Source organism: Phalacrocorax carbo, chromosome 5 (assembly GCF_963921805.1).
Source record: "Phalacrocorax carbo chromosome 5, bPhaCar2.1, whole genome shotgun sequence".
In the NCBI taxonomy this organism is placed as follows: domain Eukaryota; kingdom Metazoa; phylum Chordata; class Aves; order Suliformes; family Phalacrocoracidae; genus Phalacrocorax; species Phalacrocorax carbo.
This window is the reverse complement of record NC_087517.1, coordinates 50570569-50588828: the sequence shown is the minus strand read 5'-3', so window position 1 is coordinate 50588828 and position 18260 is coordinate 50570569. Positions and strand designations below refer to the sequence as shown.

Here is an 18260-nt window from a genome sequence, read left to right as displayed (position 1 = left end):
CCAAAAAGGACTGTCGTGGTTTAGCCCCAGTCAGCAACTAAGCACCACACAGCTGCTCGCTTACTCCCCACACCCTTGTGGGATGGGGGAGAGAATAGGAAGGGGAAAAGTAAGAAAACTCATGGGTTGAGATAGGAACAGTTTAATAATAGGGATAGGGAGTTACTGGGATCAGAATTTTATTTTAGCCCCACTGAATAGGATTATAACAAGAAGAAGGAAGAATCAGAGAAATGTAGGCTTGTATTCTAACCACAGTAGCAAAGCAGGTGTTCTGGTGCCTACCTGGTCATAACATAAAATACACTGTGGTTTCATGTCTCACTTCTTTTGGTTTTCTTAAGATGCTCTAAATACAAGTAGTACTTAATCTTTTCTTTCTTTCTGTGCAGCAATTTGTCTACCCAATCAGTTCCGATGTGCAAGTGGACAGTGCATTCTCCTGAAGCAACAGTGTGACTCCTTTCCAGATTGCATTGATGGTTCTGATGAACTTATGTGTGGTATGTCCTTCCTTGAGATTCAGATGCTGTGTTCAGGCATAACGTCCTACATCCCTATGCAGAGCCCCAGTCTTTGCGTAGTAATATTTTTGGGGGGAAGCCCAGTGAATCTTGGCCAGATACTCTCACAGCTGTGTTTGGCTGCTAAATATAGTCGTGCTTTTCCGTTGGTCTGTGCAGCAAAAGAGTGTGAGCTTGCATCATGGTGTAGCAAGTCCATAATGCTGTTATACCAGGTAATGTGGGAACAGCAGTAGTGAAGATGAACTGAAATCCCAGTGTCACTTCAAGGTAGTTCTAAAATGCTGTATGGGATGCAATGCTACCTTGTACCCAGGGATAAGACGGGCAAGATGTTACTTTGAATTCTCATGACAGCAGGTATATACAAGTTACAGACATGCTGATGGCAGTTGCTGAATTAGTCCTTAGAAGGGTCTGTTATTTCACAGTCTGATGTGGGCAGTAAAATTCACTTACTTGTGCTCTGCTTGCTGTTTCCCTCTTTTTGTACCATCCGGGTCACTAGTGCATGAAGTTTTCAGACAGTGGGGCTCTGCATTTAGTAGCTCACAAGTAGTTTAGCAAAATAGTTGGAACATGGTATTTCTGAACAAATACCTTGTGTTGGGTTTGTATAGAGAAATGCTGCACGTTGCTTAATAATGTTTCCTGTAGGACCTTGGCTAATTGCAAGGTTTTTAATACCTTAGAGTCTTGTCAGGGTTTGAAGGACTAGTTGTCAGAAGCTGTGCTACTGCTGGGATGAGAGGAGGGGTCACCAGATCTGGTCAGGGTAACCTTGTTTCTTCCTTCTATCCTCATGGTTGGTACAGCAAGGAAGTGTATTTCATGAGCAAGAATGGTGAAAGGAGCCTAAGTGGTGAACAGAAGAAAAGGCTGAAAGAATGGTGACAAAAACAGTTTAGCTCTCCTCCTGGAAATTTCAGACTGAACATGCTTCTCATGCTTCTCCCACAACCTCATTTATCTCTCAGCTCTCACCCAGTTCCCCCAATTCCGAGGATAATGTAAAGCCACCTCTTCCTTTTTTTAAATTTATTTTCTTTGTACACTTGGCAAACTTTTGTGCTGCCAAGTTAATGCAGCTGTTTCCAGTTTGCACTTCAGGTCCAGTCCTGCAATGAGGTCTTAACTGATTTAAATGTGTCTTTATGTAGACGTAAGACTGCCTCCTCTGGAGTCTCTTTGTGCAACAGAGATTTCTGTGGTTTCTTGCTTGACTGAGGGAAAGAACTCAAGTAGGGAGTAAAAATGGTTGTTACTTTCTAGATAAAGATCTTGTATTCAGAAGGAGCTAGGTTTAACCAAAATGAGAGGTGTGTTTTAAATTAGCTAATTTGGGAACAACTTTTAATTTGGGCTTCGTTTCCTTCTGGTATCATATCGAAACAAATCTGACAATTTGAAAGTTAGGGCCTTAGCTGACATAAAAGCTGTCATGCACTAGTAAGTGTGAAAAGTAGATAAAGACTTTAAGACAGAAATGAGTTCTTGGTGCTGAGCTCTAAAGAGTTTCTTGGTAGATCTTTGTATTTCCTTTATCTTCCTTCTCAAATTTCAGTTGTTTTTCCTTCCCTTCCACTGAAGGGAATGAAACCAGAACCACTGGAGAAAAATTTTATGAAGTGAAGGCTTGAATCTTACATGAACAATTTCACTTCCTGCAACTTCATTAAGGGGTCTGTAGTTTGATCTGAACATGTAAAATTGATAGACTTTGGCCAAGTTTATTTTGAGTTTTTCACTTTATGAACATATATATATATTTGTGCATGTCAAAAATAAAATTATAACTGTGAATCACGTGGAAAAAATAATTTTCACTGAAGAAGGTCACATATGCAAAAAACGTAGAGGTGTCAGATTTATTTGGCAAGAATTTTGAATGTGTTACCCATAATCAGGAGGAGGTATGAAAGGTAGCTCATACAGCAGCACTTTTTATTATTTAACATTCGGCTATATATGGGAAAAAGAAATAAGAAGTAGAAAGTATTTGAGATATTCTGGATTGTGTTTTCCTTCCAATTTGTATGGGTTTTTTTGGAATGCAAGTCATATTTTAGGAAGGAAAAGTATTCTATTTTAAGGCCTATATTAGCTAGGAAGACATCCACTGCTTAATACATATGGTAGCTCCTCTACTGGTAAGATCTTTCAATTTTTTAATGTTACTGCTAGCCCAAATGGCTTTTGAGAGAGCGGATTCCTCTCTGATTAAGGACTTCATGTTTATAAGTGTCCTATATCCTTAACACGTAGACTTTGTGCTTTATGTACATGGAGGGGAAGAGGAGGCATGAAGTCTTGTGCATTGAATCAGAATATATGGAGTTATAGATGCCTGAGATTGAGGTGGATGCTTTCAAAGACTGTGAGCTGATTGATTTGCTGCACAAGCTCCAGGACAGCAACATATATATTGCCCCATGTTTAATAACCTTTTTTTTCCTCTCTCTCTCCAGAAAAAACAAAGCCAGCCTCAGATGAGTCACAGCCACACAGTAGTGCCATCGGTCCTGTCATTGGTATAATACTGTCACTTTTTGTCATGGGAGGAATGTACTTTGTTTGCCAGCGAGTGGTGTGTCAGCGCTATGCCGGGCCCAATAGTCCTTTTCCACATGAGTATGTCAGTGGCACCCCTCATGTCCCTCTTAATTTTATTGCTCCAGGAAGTTCTCAACATGGCACTTTCACTGGTAAGGATGGCAAGGACCTTGCATCTAATCAGTACCATTACATTGTCTGCATTTGGAGTGCTCGATGCAGGGTTTTCAAAGAGCAGAAATCAGGTGTTGTTGATCTTAGTGGTTTTAGTGTAAATCTGTCATTTCGATCAGATATACAAAAACTATTAGATGCATTTCATAGGCATCTTCCCAGATTTTCAAATGCAATTTTCATGCTAGGCTGCATCTGCACAGGGGTCTATCTTTTTGATAGAAAATCTGCAGTATTTTGCCAGTGAAAACATCCTCTTTAAATAGTTCATTCTAGTGTATGTAATAAAGCTTGGGTTTCACATAGTACTTCTTCCCTGAGGCCTGCAAAACAGAGTAGTGAACCACATGCAATATTGGAAGCTAAGGATGCATGTGCTATTCAGCGTTCTAGTTAAAGCTCTGTTGAGTTACTCTTTGTGTCTTGTACTCAGATGTCCTTGTTTCTGTCCACTCCACCAAAAGCCTTTACAAGTTTTGTCCTGTCTGCTCAGGATGGATAAGTTGTTCCACAGTGGAAAGAAGCAGAGGAAAGAAGTGAAGCAGCTTAGTTTGCTATAATACAAAAAAGCAGGGGACAAACCTCCCTCCCTAAAGTTACAACAGCAATGTGGAAGAACACAAGCAGTGAGTGTGGTTTTGTACTCTGGCTGCTCATTGCCTAAAGTGTAATGAAAACATCCCCTTTGGTTTAGCCCATCTCTGAGACAGCTTTCCTGTTTGCTTTTGGACAAAATATTTATTCTCTCTGTGTCTCAGTCCTTCATCTGTAAAGCAGCAAAGCTTCTCCTACCTCACAAAGAACTCAAAGCATCTATTCGGAGAAGTGCATGCAGCAACAATGCTGAGATTGAAGGAGGACTTGAAGTATACATAAAAGCTCAGGATGTTCAGCTAATAGATAAGAACCCAGAAACCTCATCCAGACATCAAAGTAAACACTTAAATGATGTACCTCAAATTATTTTACAAATGTAAAATATACTTTTTGTAGATGAAATAGCGAATTCTTAACTATCAAGCCCTGAGAAGAAATAATATATCTTCATATTGTTCAGGAAGCTGGAAAGTAAATGTTCGACTGTAAACCTGCCAGACAGGGTCAGAATACAAGAAATGCATACTTTGGAGTGCTTGGAGACTGCTTTTCATGTCAGCTGAAAATCAGATGGATAATAAACTTAAAAACAAATGAAAAGATGTGGCACTTCTTCATATTAAACAAGTTTTTGAGATATGCTAATTGTTGTTTTCTTCTAGCCATGACTTTGAAGATAGCCAGCTACCGCTTAGGTTTAGCCTTTCTTGCACTTTAATGACTGTGGCCAGCTGTTCCTGCTTAAATTATGGCTTTATGGTTATCAAGAGGTTTTTGTGGTAGGGAATAAAATGTGAGAATGAAATCATTGCAGGTGAAATCTTTGCAGTGGTGTTTTAAATTGGACTTCATCCTAAAGCTTTTTTAATTAAAGTAAGCATCAGTGGTTTTCATCCGTACCTCTGTAGGTGCTAAACTAAGCTGTCATTCTGATTCTCATTTGTATTTGTTAGTTTTTTCTAATCCATATTGTTGTGACAAGTTACAACAGCTGAAAATATTACCATTGATGTTAATGCTAAAGAAAACACATAGATTCCTAATACCATGGCATTTCCAAAAAAGATAAATAGTCATGAATGATGATCACAAATAGAGTTACTCTGCTTGTAATATTTCCTACATCTGAAACATTTCTGAAAACTTCCCAAACTAAACTCTTTCATTAGTACCTAATAGTCTGACAGGAGGAAGCTGAAAATGTATGGTCTCATTTAAGTGTATATTGGAGTAAAACAGATTGGAGAATGTTGTCTTCCGTTTTCCTCTCACCCAGGTTTCTTTCCTTTTGCCTCTGCTGATTTTCAGTTTAAACAGTGATTTTTTTTTCAATAAAAATATTTTTTTGCTGTTGTTTATGTACTTGCAATTGAATTTATTTGGATGGAAATGAAAACTTTGGAGGTCTCTAGCTTGTTTTTCTTGGGCAATGTATCATGGTTTTTTTGCAAATGCCTGAGTTTGTTTAATTGGAAATTTTCTTAGTTAACGATTTGGGTGAAAAGTTTAGATCAACTGTTTTTGAGATTCCTTTCTCAGCAGAGTGTGAGAGTGGGTTGTGAGGAATTCAGTGCTACAGTGAGATGATAGGTGGTTGGGGGGTGAGACGTTTTCTTTACAAAATATGAAATTTCTTGTAATCCTGAAGATTTTACATAAAACACTGTTCCCAAAGTGACAACCAGTAGCATTGCACAGATTTGTCAAGCTGTGGATTTTTCTTTTTTGCATTGGTAGATAAAATTGTGGTTCACCTAACCTTGTTTTCCTCTTTGCCTCACTGCAGGCATCTCTTGTGGAAAGTCCATGATTAGCTCCATGAGTCTCATGGGAGGAAGCAGTGGTGCCCCCTTATATGACAGAAACCATGTTACTGGAGCCTCCTCGAGTAGCTCATCCAGCACTAAAGCCACTTTCTACCCTCAGGTATGTCTTGAAAATATACCTGTAAGTTAGATATCGCCCACTTCTGAAGAAAAGGAAGATGAAAATTCATGCTACTAAATAGAATGTTAATAAAGGTTGTTCTTGGGTGTTACTGTTTATGATATAAGGGCCCCGTCCAACAACCACTGAACTTTGCAAAAGGACTTTGTTGTAGTCCATCAGGATTACACAATGCTATATGGTGTCTAAAATGTTTTGTTAGTAGAGTGATACTCAGCTGGGTTGTTCCAGGGCACTTTTCCTCTGTCTTGACTCCCTTGGAGATGCCACCTCCTTTGTTCTTTGTGAACTCTGATGTCAGTGGTCCAATGAAATTTTGCTCTGCGTAATGCTGCAGGCACACATGGCATAAAAAGACAAGATGCAACAGGACTGGAATGCAAATGCGTAAGAAATAAGCTTGGCTTGCTGTTTAGATAAAGCATCAATTGTTGATTCAGAAAACCAAGTGCATGCACTGAGAGAAAACACTGGTTATTTTGCTTGGGTTTTTTCAGCTGTAATTTAGCTCCTTTTCTGGCTTTGAACTGTTGGAAGTGACAGAATTTAGTCACCATATCAGAGTTTCATGAATTCGAACATGTATAGTATGAATGGGAATGATTCTCTAAGGATATGTAGGAGAGACATACAAAGATTACTCTGCCAGCATTTTGCCGTATGACAGGTTTTTTCCCTTAGTGCTTCTGAGCAATATATACATTCACGCTCCCATTCACACAGGCTTGCAGAGTCAGTCTGCTAGCTATTGAGGTGATTTTTCAGTAGTATTTATTCAGGAGCTTGCATACTGTATGGGTATATGTGCATTTGTGTTTACATGTAAACTGTTAAGCTGTGTATGGGCATTTTGATTGGTAGTGTTTTGACTGGTGGCAAATGTGCTCTCTTTCCCCTTTAAGAAGGACAAAGATGGAAAGAGGCTTGTGACCTTATCAAGTGACAAGGTAGAATGGTTACTTATTTCTCATATTACCTTCTCAATGAAGCCATCAAGAAACTAGTCACAGCTAGCAGCTGTTTGGAACTCAGCAGCCCTCCTAATTCAGCTTGTCTCGTGCTTCGCCAGTGTCTCTGTAACATGCTGAACAATTTAATGTAGTACCTGATTGATGTGTCAGTGCCACACTAAAAAGGACGAACAGAAAAAACTTAGCTAAACTTATATAAAAAAAACCCTTACTTAAATAAATCTTGAAAGAGGAAAGAGGACCAAGAGCTGATCTTCCTGTGTCATTCTATGGGATCTGTGTAGGCCAAAAGATCAACTCTTATATTGCACTTCTGGCCTAAGCTAATCTGGCTGTTACTGGGAATTCTTATTCCACACTTCCACTCCGGGCTATGTCAGCCAGGGCCTGCAGGGATGATATCAGCCTTTCCTGCAGGAAAGACATGCTAGATTCTTAGAAGGAAGCTGTTGCAAGGACTTTATTACATTAAAGTTACCGCGTAATCCAAATATTTTGGTCAGTTCTACCTGGTAGCTAATTACCCAGCTTTAGGTTAATAATAAAAAGGAGAGATCTGAGTATCTAGTTGTCTTGACTTCTTTGTTTTGTTCTGTTTAACACATCTTAGTGGTGCTGAGAGATGGTCCAGTGAATAGAGACTAGGAAAGAATTTATGTCAATGTAATTATGCCAGTTTATATACTGAGAACCTGACCGCAGGCATCCTGGCTGACACTCTATTTGCTGTATTTAATCTGAATGTGAAGTGTTGATGCAGCTCAGGGTGCTAGTAGGAGAGAATCCAGAAGTAGCGTGCAGTGCTTCTCCAAGGAAGAGGATTTCTGAAAGATACTCTAGGGGCAATTACTCCTCATTCCCCACAGCTGGCAATGGCTGGTGTCCAAGCATGTCTCCCCTCACATGAATATGGATGCAGGGCTTGTCAGTATTAGTAACAACGAGCTCAACTCAATGGCCAGGAATCATTTTGCTAAATGCTGCACAGTGAAGACCAAAACAATGATCTCCACTCCAGTGATTTTACAGTATTATTATGAGAGAAGAGCAGAGGCAGAATGCTGCCATGGTCACTGTGGCAGGCCGTGGCTTGGCAGAATGCCCAGGACAGGCTGTGTACAAGATGCTCACATCAGTAGCAAGGCCCTACCGTCAACAGCAATGTTGTAATTTTCCACATTGGAAGGGATGAAGCGCTCTCCTTGGTTTAGGCCAATATCCTGCTGGCCCTGTCAGGGGTTCTGCTTCCTGCTAGGGGAAGAATCCTAAAGGAATCTGAAGCATAATAAATTGTTTTCCTAGCATGAAGGTTACCAGCAACCATGTATATTCACACACAGGCTACAGCAGCCTATAACTATTTTTGAGCTCTTAGGCTCTTTGCATTGTAAACTGTGCCAAAATGATATGTTTACAGAACAGCAGTAAAAAGGAAGTATTCAGGGAAGGATGGGGGAGGATAGCTAGAGTAAAGGAGCTTGGCCTCCTGACCCTACTGTTGACTGGGGGTGTGTTTAGGGGCTGGGAGTAGAACAGAATTTATTTCCCATTAGCATCTGCTGAGGATATCAGTCCTTATGTCCAAGGAAGTGCAGTGAGATTCAGCAAAATTGGGTCTAATTTCCAGCTTTACCCCAGCCTTCCAGCAAAATAACAGATGTGGCAAGGAAGAAAATTCCCTGTACTGTGAGAACTTTGAAGGCATGCAGTGTACCTAAGCCCAGAGTAAAGTCTCATAATGAACTTCTGTGAGCTTTAAAAAGGCATTAACCCACCCAAGCAGCAAGGAGAGGAAACTAAAATAAGGATGAGTGACAGGGTGAAGACATAAATAATATTTTCAAAATAAGTAGAGTGGTATAATTAACCCAAACTTTTGCACTGCTTTTTCCTGTTCTTCCTAGATCTTGAACCCACCTCCTTCCCCAGCTACCGATCGCTCCCTGTATAACGCAGAGATGTTTTATTCCTCAAACATTCCTTCAACCACAAGATCTTACAGGTAAAGCTCAGATAAAAAGGTTTGATAAATCTTCTGTTGATCTGTCCTTCAGTTTTGGATCCTGAGCAAAATGTTCTTGTTCAGACTTTACCTTGTTTTCAAACACATTTCCCTCTTAGTCAAATTCAAATGGACCATTCAAATGGAGGTTACGCCACTTTTGATGTTAAACATTGGCTTTGTGTTCTTATTTTGACACAAGAGGGTTTAGCATCTTTCAATACAGTGTTGCTGAGTAATATATGTATATCAATATATAGGATATATTGCTGTGTTACAGTCACTTAGCATTCTGTATAGAGGAGGTTGGTGTTTTCTGTTCAGTTCTTCAGCTTATCTTAAAACAATTTGATGAGTCAACCTGTTTATTAGTGACTGGGCTAAATGGTCATGGTGGTCTCCTCTGGCTGGTCAGGGGCTGGAAGAATACCCTGCTGGCTGGGTGAGGGTAGTTGTGCCATTCAAATTTAACACAGTTCAGGTGCTTCTTGTTGGGTTCCTATGAAAACATGAAATAAGGCTCACATAGAGTTAATGAGCAGGCATCTTGACTGAGGACACAGAGCTGTTCATGTTCAATCCTTTTCATTCTTTTTCATTTTTTCCTCAGATTGCAACTAATGTATGTGCTTTTTTTTTTTTGCAGGCCATACCTTATACGAGGGATAGCTCCACCCACAACCCCATGCAGCACAGATGTCTGTGACAGTGACTATACTACTAGCCGATGGAAGACCAACAAATACTACATAGATTTAAATTCAGACTCAGACCCTTATCCCCCTCCACCCACACCTCGCAGTCAATACATGTCAGCAGAAGAAAGTTGCCCTCCATCTCCTGCCACGGAACGAAGCTATTTTCACCTCTATCCCCCTCCACCCTCTCCTTGTACAGACTCCTCATGACCTCAACAGAAGGAACTTTTCCTGTAAATATTTTAAAATATGAACAGATTTAAAATATATATTTTATGATTTAAAATCAGGGTGGGAATTAAAAAAAAGAAATGTGAATAAAAATGGGTGGGAGGGATGGGGCTGTGAAAAATTGTACAGAGGAAAATATTTATAAAATTGATTTTTTTAACTTAATTTCCATTCTTTTGTGCCATATTTGCCTTTTTGAAGTCATGAAAATGACTCAATCTCCAAAGGATTTGGGGAGGGAATGTTGAGCCTTTTTGCATTTTTAAGTCACCTTTTTACATGCAAAGTGTATGTAATTATTTTTACTAATGTGAGACAAGAAAGCAAAGTGACTTGTGGGAGGAAGAGTCTAAAGAAAGATGTAAGTTTATTTGCAGAGAAGAAAAACACATTTAAACAAAATTGTCAGTACCTAATCCCTTCACCACCACTGGGAGAAAACATGCAAAGATCTCAACCCTGAGATGCTCCTGCTTGCAAGTGAGCCAATGCTTCCCAGCAGAACTCATATGCCAAGACCTGGATTTCAAACATCCCTCTCCATTTGCTTAGCATTGAACTGGAAGAACACTTAAGCCAAACCTTCCAGCATAACTAGGCCCACAGGTGTCATGCCCTACCTCGCCACAGTGCCACTCTGCACATGGCCAATTCTGGAACTGATTCGAGCTAAAAAAGATAACCAGGTCTAAAAAATCTTCGGTTAGCTCCAGTCAGTTCCCCACCTGGCTGGCTGAGTGGTGGCAGAAGCAGTTGTATTGGCCTGTGGGTGAGAGCAAGGGGCAAGTTTAAAGTGGTATTTAAGCTAAGAGAATGCTTGACAAACTGCAGATTTGGTCAAACTCACCATTTTAATTGTGATGAAACCAAGCTCTTCATCCTTCCTTGTGACGCTTTGATGTCTGTCTGGGAAGAGGCTGTAATATTCAGCTGCTTCTCAAGACACAGCACTAGTTCTGTTTTTCCCAAAAGTCCAGTAATTCACCGTGCCAGGTCTCTGAGATGTTCACCTGTGTTGACTTGCTCAAAGAATTGCTTCATCTCTAATCTTCATTTTCCAAAGTGGAATGATACGGTCACTTGTATTCTTTAAATGATGAGAGTTGGTTTTTAATCGGTGTTTGTAGAAAATGGTATCTGCATAGCTCAAAGCAAGAACATCCACTATTGAAATGGTTTGGTCATATATCATAAAAAATTGCCACAGAATTAGCTCAGGTTTAGAAGTAGACAGAAAAAGCACAGGGGAGGAAGGAGAGGAGACAAATACTTCTCTCTGATTGTGATGAAATAAAAAATATAAGCTCATACAAACTGCTGTAACCTAAGGACATCATGATCAGCAAAATGCTCATGTTCCAACTCCTACCAAAAAGACCCTTCAGGAATGGGGGATAGAATCAGTCCCTTTCAAAATACAGAAGATAAAATTTTGATTTGGTTGCTCTCTTGCTGTAACAAAAAGGACTGGGTATTGTATGGCACTTTATAAATTCAGCTCTGGTGATGATAATGTGAGTGCCTACGTGGGACATCTGAGGGAAGTTCTGAATATGCAGACTCGCACCTGTTTCAGCAGCTGCTGAATAACAGATGTGTTGGGCCTTTGACAGCCGTAATATTGGTGGCAACAATGAAAACTTTTTTCTTGCTTGAACTTAAGTTGTACTTGGTTTTAGGCCTTTTTAGCAAGTTATTTGAGAACCCTGCAACTCCAGGACAGAGGTCTTCATGATGGTGGAGGGGCTGGGACCACAGCGTTCTGATCCAGTTTGTGTTTTCAGATCATTAGTCCAGATGCGTTCTCCCTGTCTACATTGTTAAAGGGTAGGATCTGTGCTGTCACTGGTGTGTTACTAAAACTCTTAAAGTAGCTTTTACTACTTTCATGTCTAAATTTTCACTTTGAGCACAAAGAAGATGCCCACCGTGTTTCGTGGAGAAAAATACAGAATTGGAGAATACAACATTGGAGTTTAAGAATGGGTTCTTTCGCCATCCCCTGTCAACATTAGTAATTCTATAGTATGCCAAGAAGGACATGGTCATAGTTTGTTATTCTTGGAGTGACTTGGCAGATCTCTGAACAAGTGTTAATGATTTGGTGAAAAAAATAATTCTCATGTGATCGTGTTTCAGTGAACTAAATTAGGAATATAGAGCCACAGGATATTTTATGTACCCCATCGATTATATAGAGGAGTACTTGTTCTGCATTACAGCAGTTGGTAGTCCAATTTCATATCATATGCAAACTTGTGCATGATAACTATTCACCATTTATAATGAATTCCTTAGTTTAGTTGTTCTGTGTTACAGTTCTAGCTGAGAGACATACTACATTCATTTTCCTATATTCCTGTGATGACACTGGATGCAAAATTACATTGATTTTTTTTTTTCATTAAACCACTGATTTTTTTAAAGAGCCACAACTATAACAATCCTAACCACTTCATCTGAAGACTTGTATCCTATTACGAAGTTTGGAGTTGAGTTCCAGAAAATTGGCAGTCTTGCTGAGAGCTAAACTGTCTTAAGAGTCAAATTCTTTTGGAGCTTAGGTATTCAGAAGGAAGGAAGGACTTTGCCGAATGGGGTGAATTAAGTGTGTACATTTTGATTTCAGTTGGACATTCACAACCTCTTGCTGCTGATGTTTGCTGAGAAATTGCTTCTTCCTCTGAGGCACTTGAAGTTTGGTGATCAGAATCTAAGCCCTACACTGCTCCATAATACTGACTTTAAAAGCCTCTCCTAAAAAGACTTTGTGTATAAATTTAGCATCTTAGCATTTAAATACTATGGTTTGGGGTTTTTTTGATTGCTGTAGACTATATACTTTAAAAGGGTTACTGCTCTCCTGGTGCTAGAAAAGACCAGAAAGAAAATTTGAGTGACAAGAGCTACTTCTCTCCAGAAATATCCTCAGTGTGCTCTTAGTGATTTCCATCCTGTGAACTTTCAGGCTTAAACACAGAAAATAGGTGCTATTTTCTTCTAGATCAGGATGAGGAAAAGAGTTGCAGGGATTTAGTGAATGTATATGACAAGTTGTGGCAGTTCAGGGCTGAACAGGAAACAAGCAGGGAAGGTTGTATTTTGGTGAGGTTTAGGCATAGTTTTAATAGTGCAGAAGTTTTCTATGAGAAAACTGGCTGAAATATTTTAAGAGCTCTCCCCTGAGAACCTGCAGGGGAATGCATGTGATTGGGCTACCTGTGTGAGTTTGTGAGTACTTGAATGAGTGTTTTCAAGCACTATTTTCGAAGCCCATTAGGACTGCATATTAGCACTTGAAACAGCTCAGGGTGTAAAAGAACTGTGTCTGGAGAGCAGCTAGTAATGGGCAAATGATGTGGTTGTTTCTGTGTTGCATTTAAAGGACAGATGTCCTAGCAGAGAGCAGCTTACCTGCTTTCCAGTGCAGTCATGAAAGCAGCTACTTGGGTCGTCTTCTCTTATGTAGAATGTGTCCTGTCTGCAGCGTGAAGCTGAAAGGTAAACAGACAAGTCATGATCTTTGACAGTGAAGTATTCTTAATTTCAGGCAAAAGTTTTGTGTAAACTATAGCTTGACTTCAGCTAGACTGGTCAGCAGCCACTGCATGCTGAACTTTGCAGTGGAGGTAATTAATTTGGTCATTATTGCTAGATGATTTTGAGGAAACTTCATGAGCACTATCCCAGTTGTCTTACTGGTTCAGTTTTCTTCTTTCTGGACAGATCTCTTAAAGAGCACTTAGGCTAAGATTAAGCTAACTCTGTATGTATGACAAATAGTGTTTTCTTCAGGATAGTGTCATAGTACAAAATGCCCCATGTCTAAAAATGAGACTGTGCCATTATCAGCATGTTCTGAAGAGGAAGGCAGAAATGAGTGCAAACAGATTTCTTCATTTGGAATAATGGGTTTGATTTTTCAGTTAGAAACCTTGATCCCTCTGGTTTGCAAAGGGTGCAAGCACTTCCCTAAAAGTTCTGATTCTTTTCAAAGTAACAACAAAATGGTCTCTTCCCTCAACACCTCTTTTACACACCTTGGATGGGCCTTCTGGAAATCCCCAGGCTCATTTATCCTAGATCTATTTTCTGCCTGGTATCTAGATTATATGCTAGATCTAGGACTCATCATGTTCTCCCGATCTTTATGCCAACTGGTGCCTCTTGGATTCTGGGGCTTTTGAAATTCTGAAGCTCTGCACAGCAGTGAAAAAGGATTTGGAAGCAGGCACACTCAGTAAGGGCTGAGTGTGTCACACTGGGCTGATGTGCCAGTCACAAGGACACTCTTCCATTGCCTGCAGGGTCAGATCCCTTTGCTAGGGAGAGCTCCTGTGCTTCATCAGAGCCTCTGGAGCAGGTTATACTACTTCACAAGTGTGGTCAGTCAAACTTCACAGAAGCTGTGTGTCCTGTTTGCTTCAAGCATTTTCAGAAGCAGATCTTTTCTGGTGTCAGTCATTTTGTTGGGGTATATATTGAGCCAGTCCAAATGAGTAGCTGTGCTTATAATTGTACTACAAGTGATATCCATTAATGTCAGGAAATGAAAACAGAAGGCAAGCATGTTCCCAATAATTAATAACACACAAGAGTGCCTGGCCTGGAGCCCTGAATTAGAAGTAACATATTTGCTGTTACAGTGCTGAAGGACATTTTATAAATGTCCATGTTTGGACAGAGTCTTAAGACAAGCCACAGTCAAAGATGACAGTCATTCACAGATCAGCTATTCTGTTGTTTCAATGTTTTTATTATGACACCATTATGAACTACGAATGAAGACCTCAACGTAAATTTGGCTTGTCTGTCCAAGATTCAGGGAAGGCTGAATTTTAAATTCTGAAAGGTGTCTGCTGTTTATGCTGCTGTTCTTTTAGGGATTGCAGCATTTTCTGGTCATCATTAAATGTAAAAACCCCTTTCTTCAGCTATTGTAAGCTTAGCTAAACAGGTTAAGGTGTTTACCACATGTTAAAAGAAATATTAATATACATAGATATTTTCAATCCTGTCACGTCATCTAGCTCTCCTTCCTGAGAGCACTTATTCTAGTTTTTGTAAAGGGTATTTTTCTTTAATTTGTTTATCTTGAGGTTGGCCAACTATGTGTGGGCCTTTTCACATAAGATTGTACTCCCTGGAGGGAATAAAGGAAAAATTGGTTTTAAATTGTTAAGCCTGCTGATAGGAATGATGGAAACCAGTCTGATACAAATGGCTTCTGCATTCCACACCAAAATCCTTCAAAATGCCATGCCCTGACATACTGGCAGTGCTCCCAGCCCCCCATGACAGCAAGCTGCCACATCCTGGCTGTTCACAGCATGAACAACAGCCGTGTTGCAGTTGACCTCTGGAGTCAGGGGCTGGGTTCTCTCCAGCCGACACAGAATCCTGAGGGATGGAAGACCACAATGGCAATTCCTAAGTGGGTCATTTTATATTGACAAAATATGTGCAGAGAATGTGCTTAAAAGGACTTGCCAGAGGAGAAAAGCAAGTTTGACAGCTACAGGAAGTGACAGGCTAATTCACCGGCATTCACATCTTTGAAAAGCAAGTACTCCCACTGATGCACCTTTCTCTAAAGAATGGCACTACTCCTGCGACAGCATTCCCAGGGTTGCTGTGTTTGACAAAGGGAGCAATATTCCAGTTTGACTTGTACAGAGATCCTGCAGTGTATAAATAAGTACGAAAGTATTTTGGTTGCAGCTACAAACACAATAGTTGTAAATGGAATTCATCAGCGTACTGAGATAAAACAAGAGCTGTAGAAAACAGGAGGACTGCTTTGCTGTTGTACATGAAATTTGGAGGGCATCATTAACAAAACTCTCACCCAGACCACTTTCTTCTTTCTTACTTTCCTAATTGTACTGCAATCGCTGCTATTGTAAATGTACATGAATATACAAAGAGTATAAAGAATTTTTATGATAAAACCACACACACAATCTTTTTTATATTTATATTAAAATGTGTATTCTGCAAACAGCCTAATAATTACAGCTTTATATGTGTATCATTTTGTAGCGTTTGTTACTACGAAAGACAACCAAACCCAATATTTCAGTGCCTTGCATATTTTAAGCAGTCAGCATATTTACTGGGGAAAAAAATTAAGCCTTAAATCACAAGTGCCCCCAGAATCATATGTAGATTTTACTCCACTGATTTTAACAAAGCTTTGTATCATTGTTAGGGTTCTCTTCAGTTAGAATATGGACATCCACAAGTTGTGAAACTAACTGAAAGCTGACAACTTCTGAATTTTTTAGAGCATGCGTGTCTTGAATTAGTAATGTATTGGAGTTTCTCTCAAATGCATTATTTCACATGAACTTTGATTTATATATTCATATCTACTTCAACAGAAATCTCAATACATCAAAAATACGTAACATTAAAAAAAGAATGCCAGTAACTGACACTTACATATTTGGGGATTAAATTGACGTTATTTTCAGATTGTCACTACACTACTTTTCATTAGAGCCATAAAATCTTTGTTGTGTTGTAGAAAGTCTTTACCAATTATTTTTCCAAGCATGGCCTTCTAGCATACAAATGAACTTGGTAATACTGTCTTAAGAGTAACTTTGAGGCTTTCATCACTTCAGACCGTTAAATGTTAACAATTTTCTGGTCATGAAACTGCAAAGTTTCTTTATGTTAACAAAACCAAAGTCTTGTTTGAAGTAACTGGTATTTTGTATAAATATCTGTACAGATAACAGACTCTGCATTTGTACTATAGATTATGTGGATTTTGTTTTATAATAAATACTTTTAAAAGATTTGATTAGTAGCCCTTTTTGTGAGTGAAGCTGTTTTATCACCTACAGTAGAGACAACCAGCTGGTAGATTTAGATACTATTTAAGATATAGTGTTGGTCTCTCCTTGGTTCTAATTTTAAATTGTACAATAACAGCAAGAGCAGGGAAGTGAAGAGGTTGATTGGAAAACTGATCACCTTTAAAATTACAATTGTTAGCTAGCTATAGAACTTACCACAAGCTTGCCAGCATCACGACCTTCTAAAAAATGTTATCCTCCATGGGAATAATCTGTGTTTTGATTAGACCAGATCAGATTTGTATTTCTTTTTCTAATTGTATGATGTCTTTTAAATTGATGCTATAGGATGTCAAAGTAAATCTTTAATGACTTTTTTTTTTTTATGGTGACCGTACTTGAAAACTAGTTCTACTGAGTCTAGCTTGGTCTTAATTTCTGCAGTCAATATTGGTGGTCTCAGATTTGTGAAATTTACCATCCTAACCTAAAAGTCAAAATAATCTTTAATCAAGGCATCCTTTCTCCTGCATGCTGAGTCTTTCTAAGCAGTCATCAGCAGTCCTGGTGATGTTCAATTTCATTTCTTTAGAATTTTCCAGGGTAGAAAAAATATAGCATACAATCTTACATACATGCTTCTGTTTCCTACAAAGTTCTTTCAGGTTTTGTATTGTACTGAGCCAGAAAACGTCAAAACATTTTTCGTCTTAGGCACATTAGCCTTGCTAATAACGGTTAAGATAAATGGACCCTGGAGCAGCCATGTGATGACAGCCTAACCCTAGTGATTTGTTCCATCACTACGATTAAGATATATTCATAGTTTGAGAGAAAAAAAACGGAAGGATCTGGAATTCTGGGGCTGTGCACAGCCTGGAACAGACCATCCATCAGCCTATTGTGTTAGAAAAGTTGGACTAAACTAGCCAAAAGAAGAGGTTTTGTATGGCGTGAAGCAGAGCGCCCCCACTCTTCTTTCCAGACCTCCTGGCTGTAGCTGGGCTTTCTCTCCTGAGAAGATGCACAAGGTCTTCGTCTCTTGGACCGGACCCTGGCTGACACAGTGGCTGGTTGCAGGGAGGTGTTTGATACATGTATCCCACACAACGAATACAGATCTTTGCATAGCATACCTATCGTTCCTGCTCCTCCAATGCCTTAATCCCAGATATTTCAGGGTCTCTCTTAAAACTGGAGGAGAGAGTATTCCCTTCTTGCTCCAGAAATGCTTGTTCAGCTGTCTGACTGGATCTTTGTAGCCTTACACTCCCACAGCTTCAGATTCCTTAATGCATTAATTGGGAAATACACCTTCATTATAGCATTTGTCCCAACAGAATCTGATTACGTTACCAGGACCAAACCTGTACTCACAGGGAAGGATACCTAATTCTAAATCCAATGGTCCTGATCTTTTATGAAATTGCCTCAGCTGTTACTGACCATGGCAGCGCATATCCAGGTGTTTGGCTGATTCAGCACAGCAACCCTGTGGCTTCAGTTGGATAACAAATTGTATCTGGATACACTAGGAAGTGGCTAAAGCGGACAAAATGCATTCTGCCAGAGCGTGACCCACAGCTGTGCTGAGGAAAAGCCTGATCCCAAACTATGCAGCTATGTGGATCTCCTTCCATGCTTTATGACAGCCCCAAAGCAGCTAGGAGTGAAATGCTGCTAAACAGAGCAGTGCTGAAGCGATCTGTTATAGATCCTAAAAAAAATTTAATTAAGCATGAGGTAACTGTGACCAC

At 39.6% G+C, this 18260-nt stretch overlaps 1 protein-coding gene across 1 annotated transcript; it reads left to right on the top strand.

Moving 5' to 3' along the window:
* The first annotated feature begins 367 nt into the window (after positions 1 to 367).
* Positions 368 to 16503, top strand: LOC135313452 (low-density lipoprotein receptor-related protein 5-like). The gene is made up of 5 exons (XM_064452375.1): positions 368 to 503; positions 2993 to 3229; positions 5635 to 5774; positions 8671 to 8768; positions 9415 to 16503. Exons 1-5 carry the CDS (start codon positions 497 to 499, stop codon positions 9674 to 9676), a joined length of 744 nt encoding a protein of 247 aa, XP_064308445.1. The 5' UTR covers positions 368 to 496; the 3' UTR covers positions 9677 to 16503.
* The last annotated feature ends 1757 nt before the right edge of the window (positions 16504 to 18260 follow it).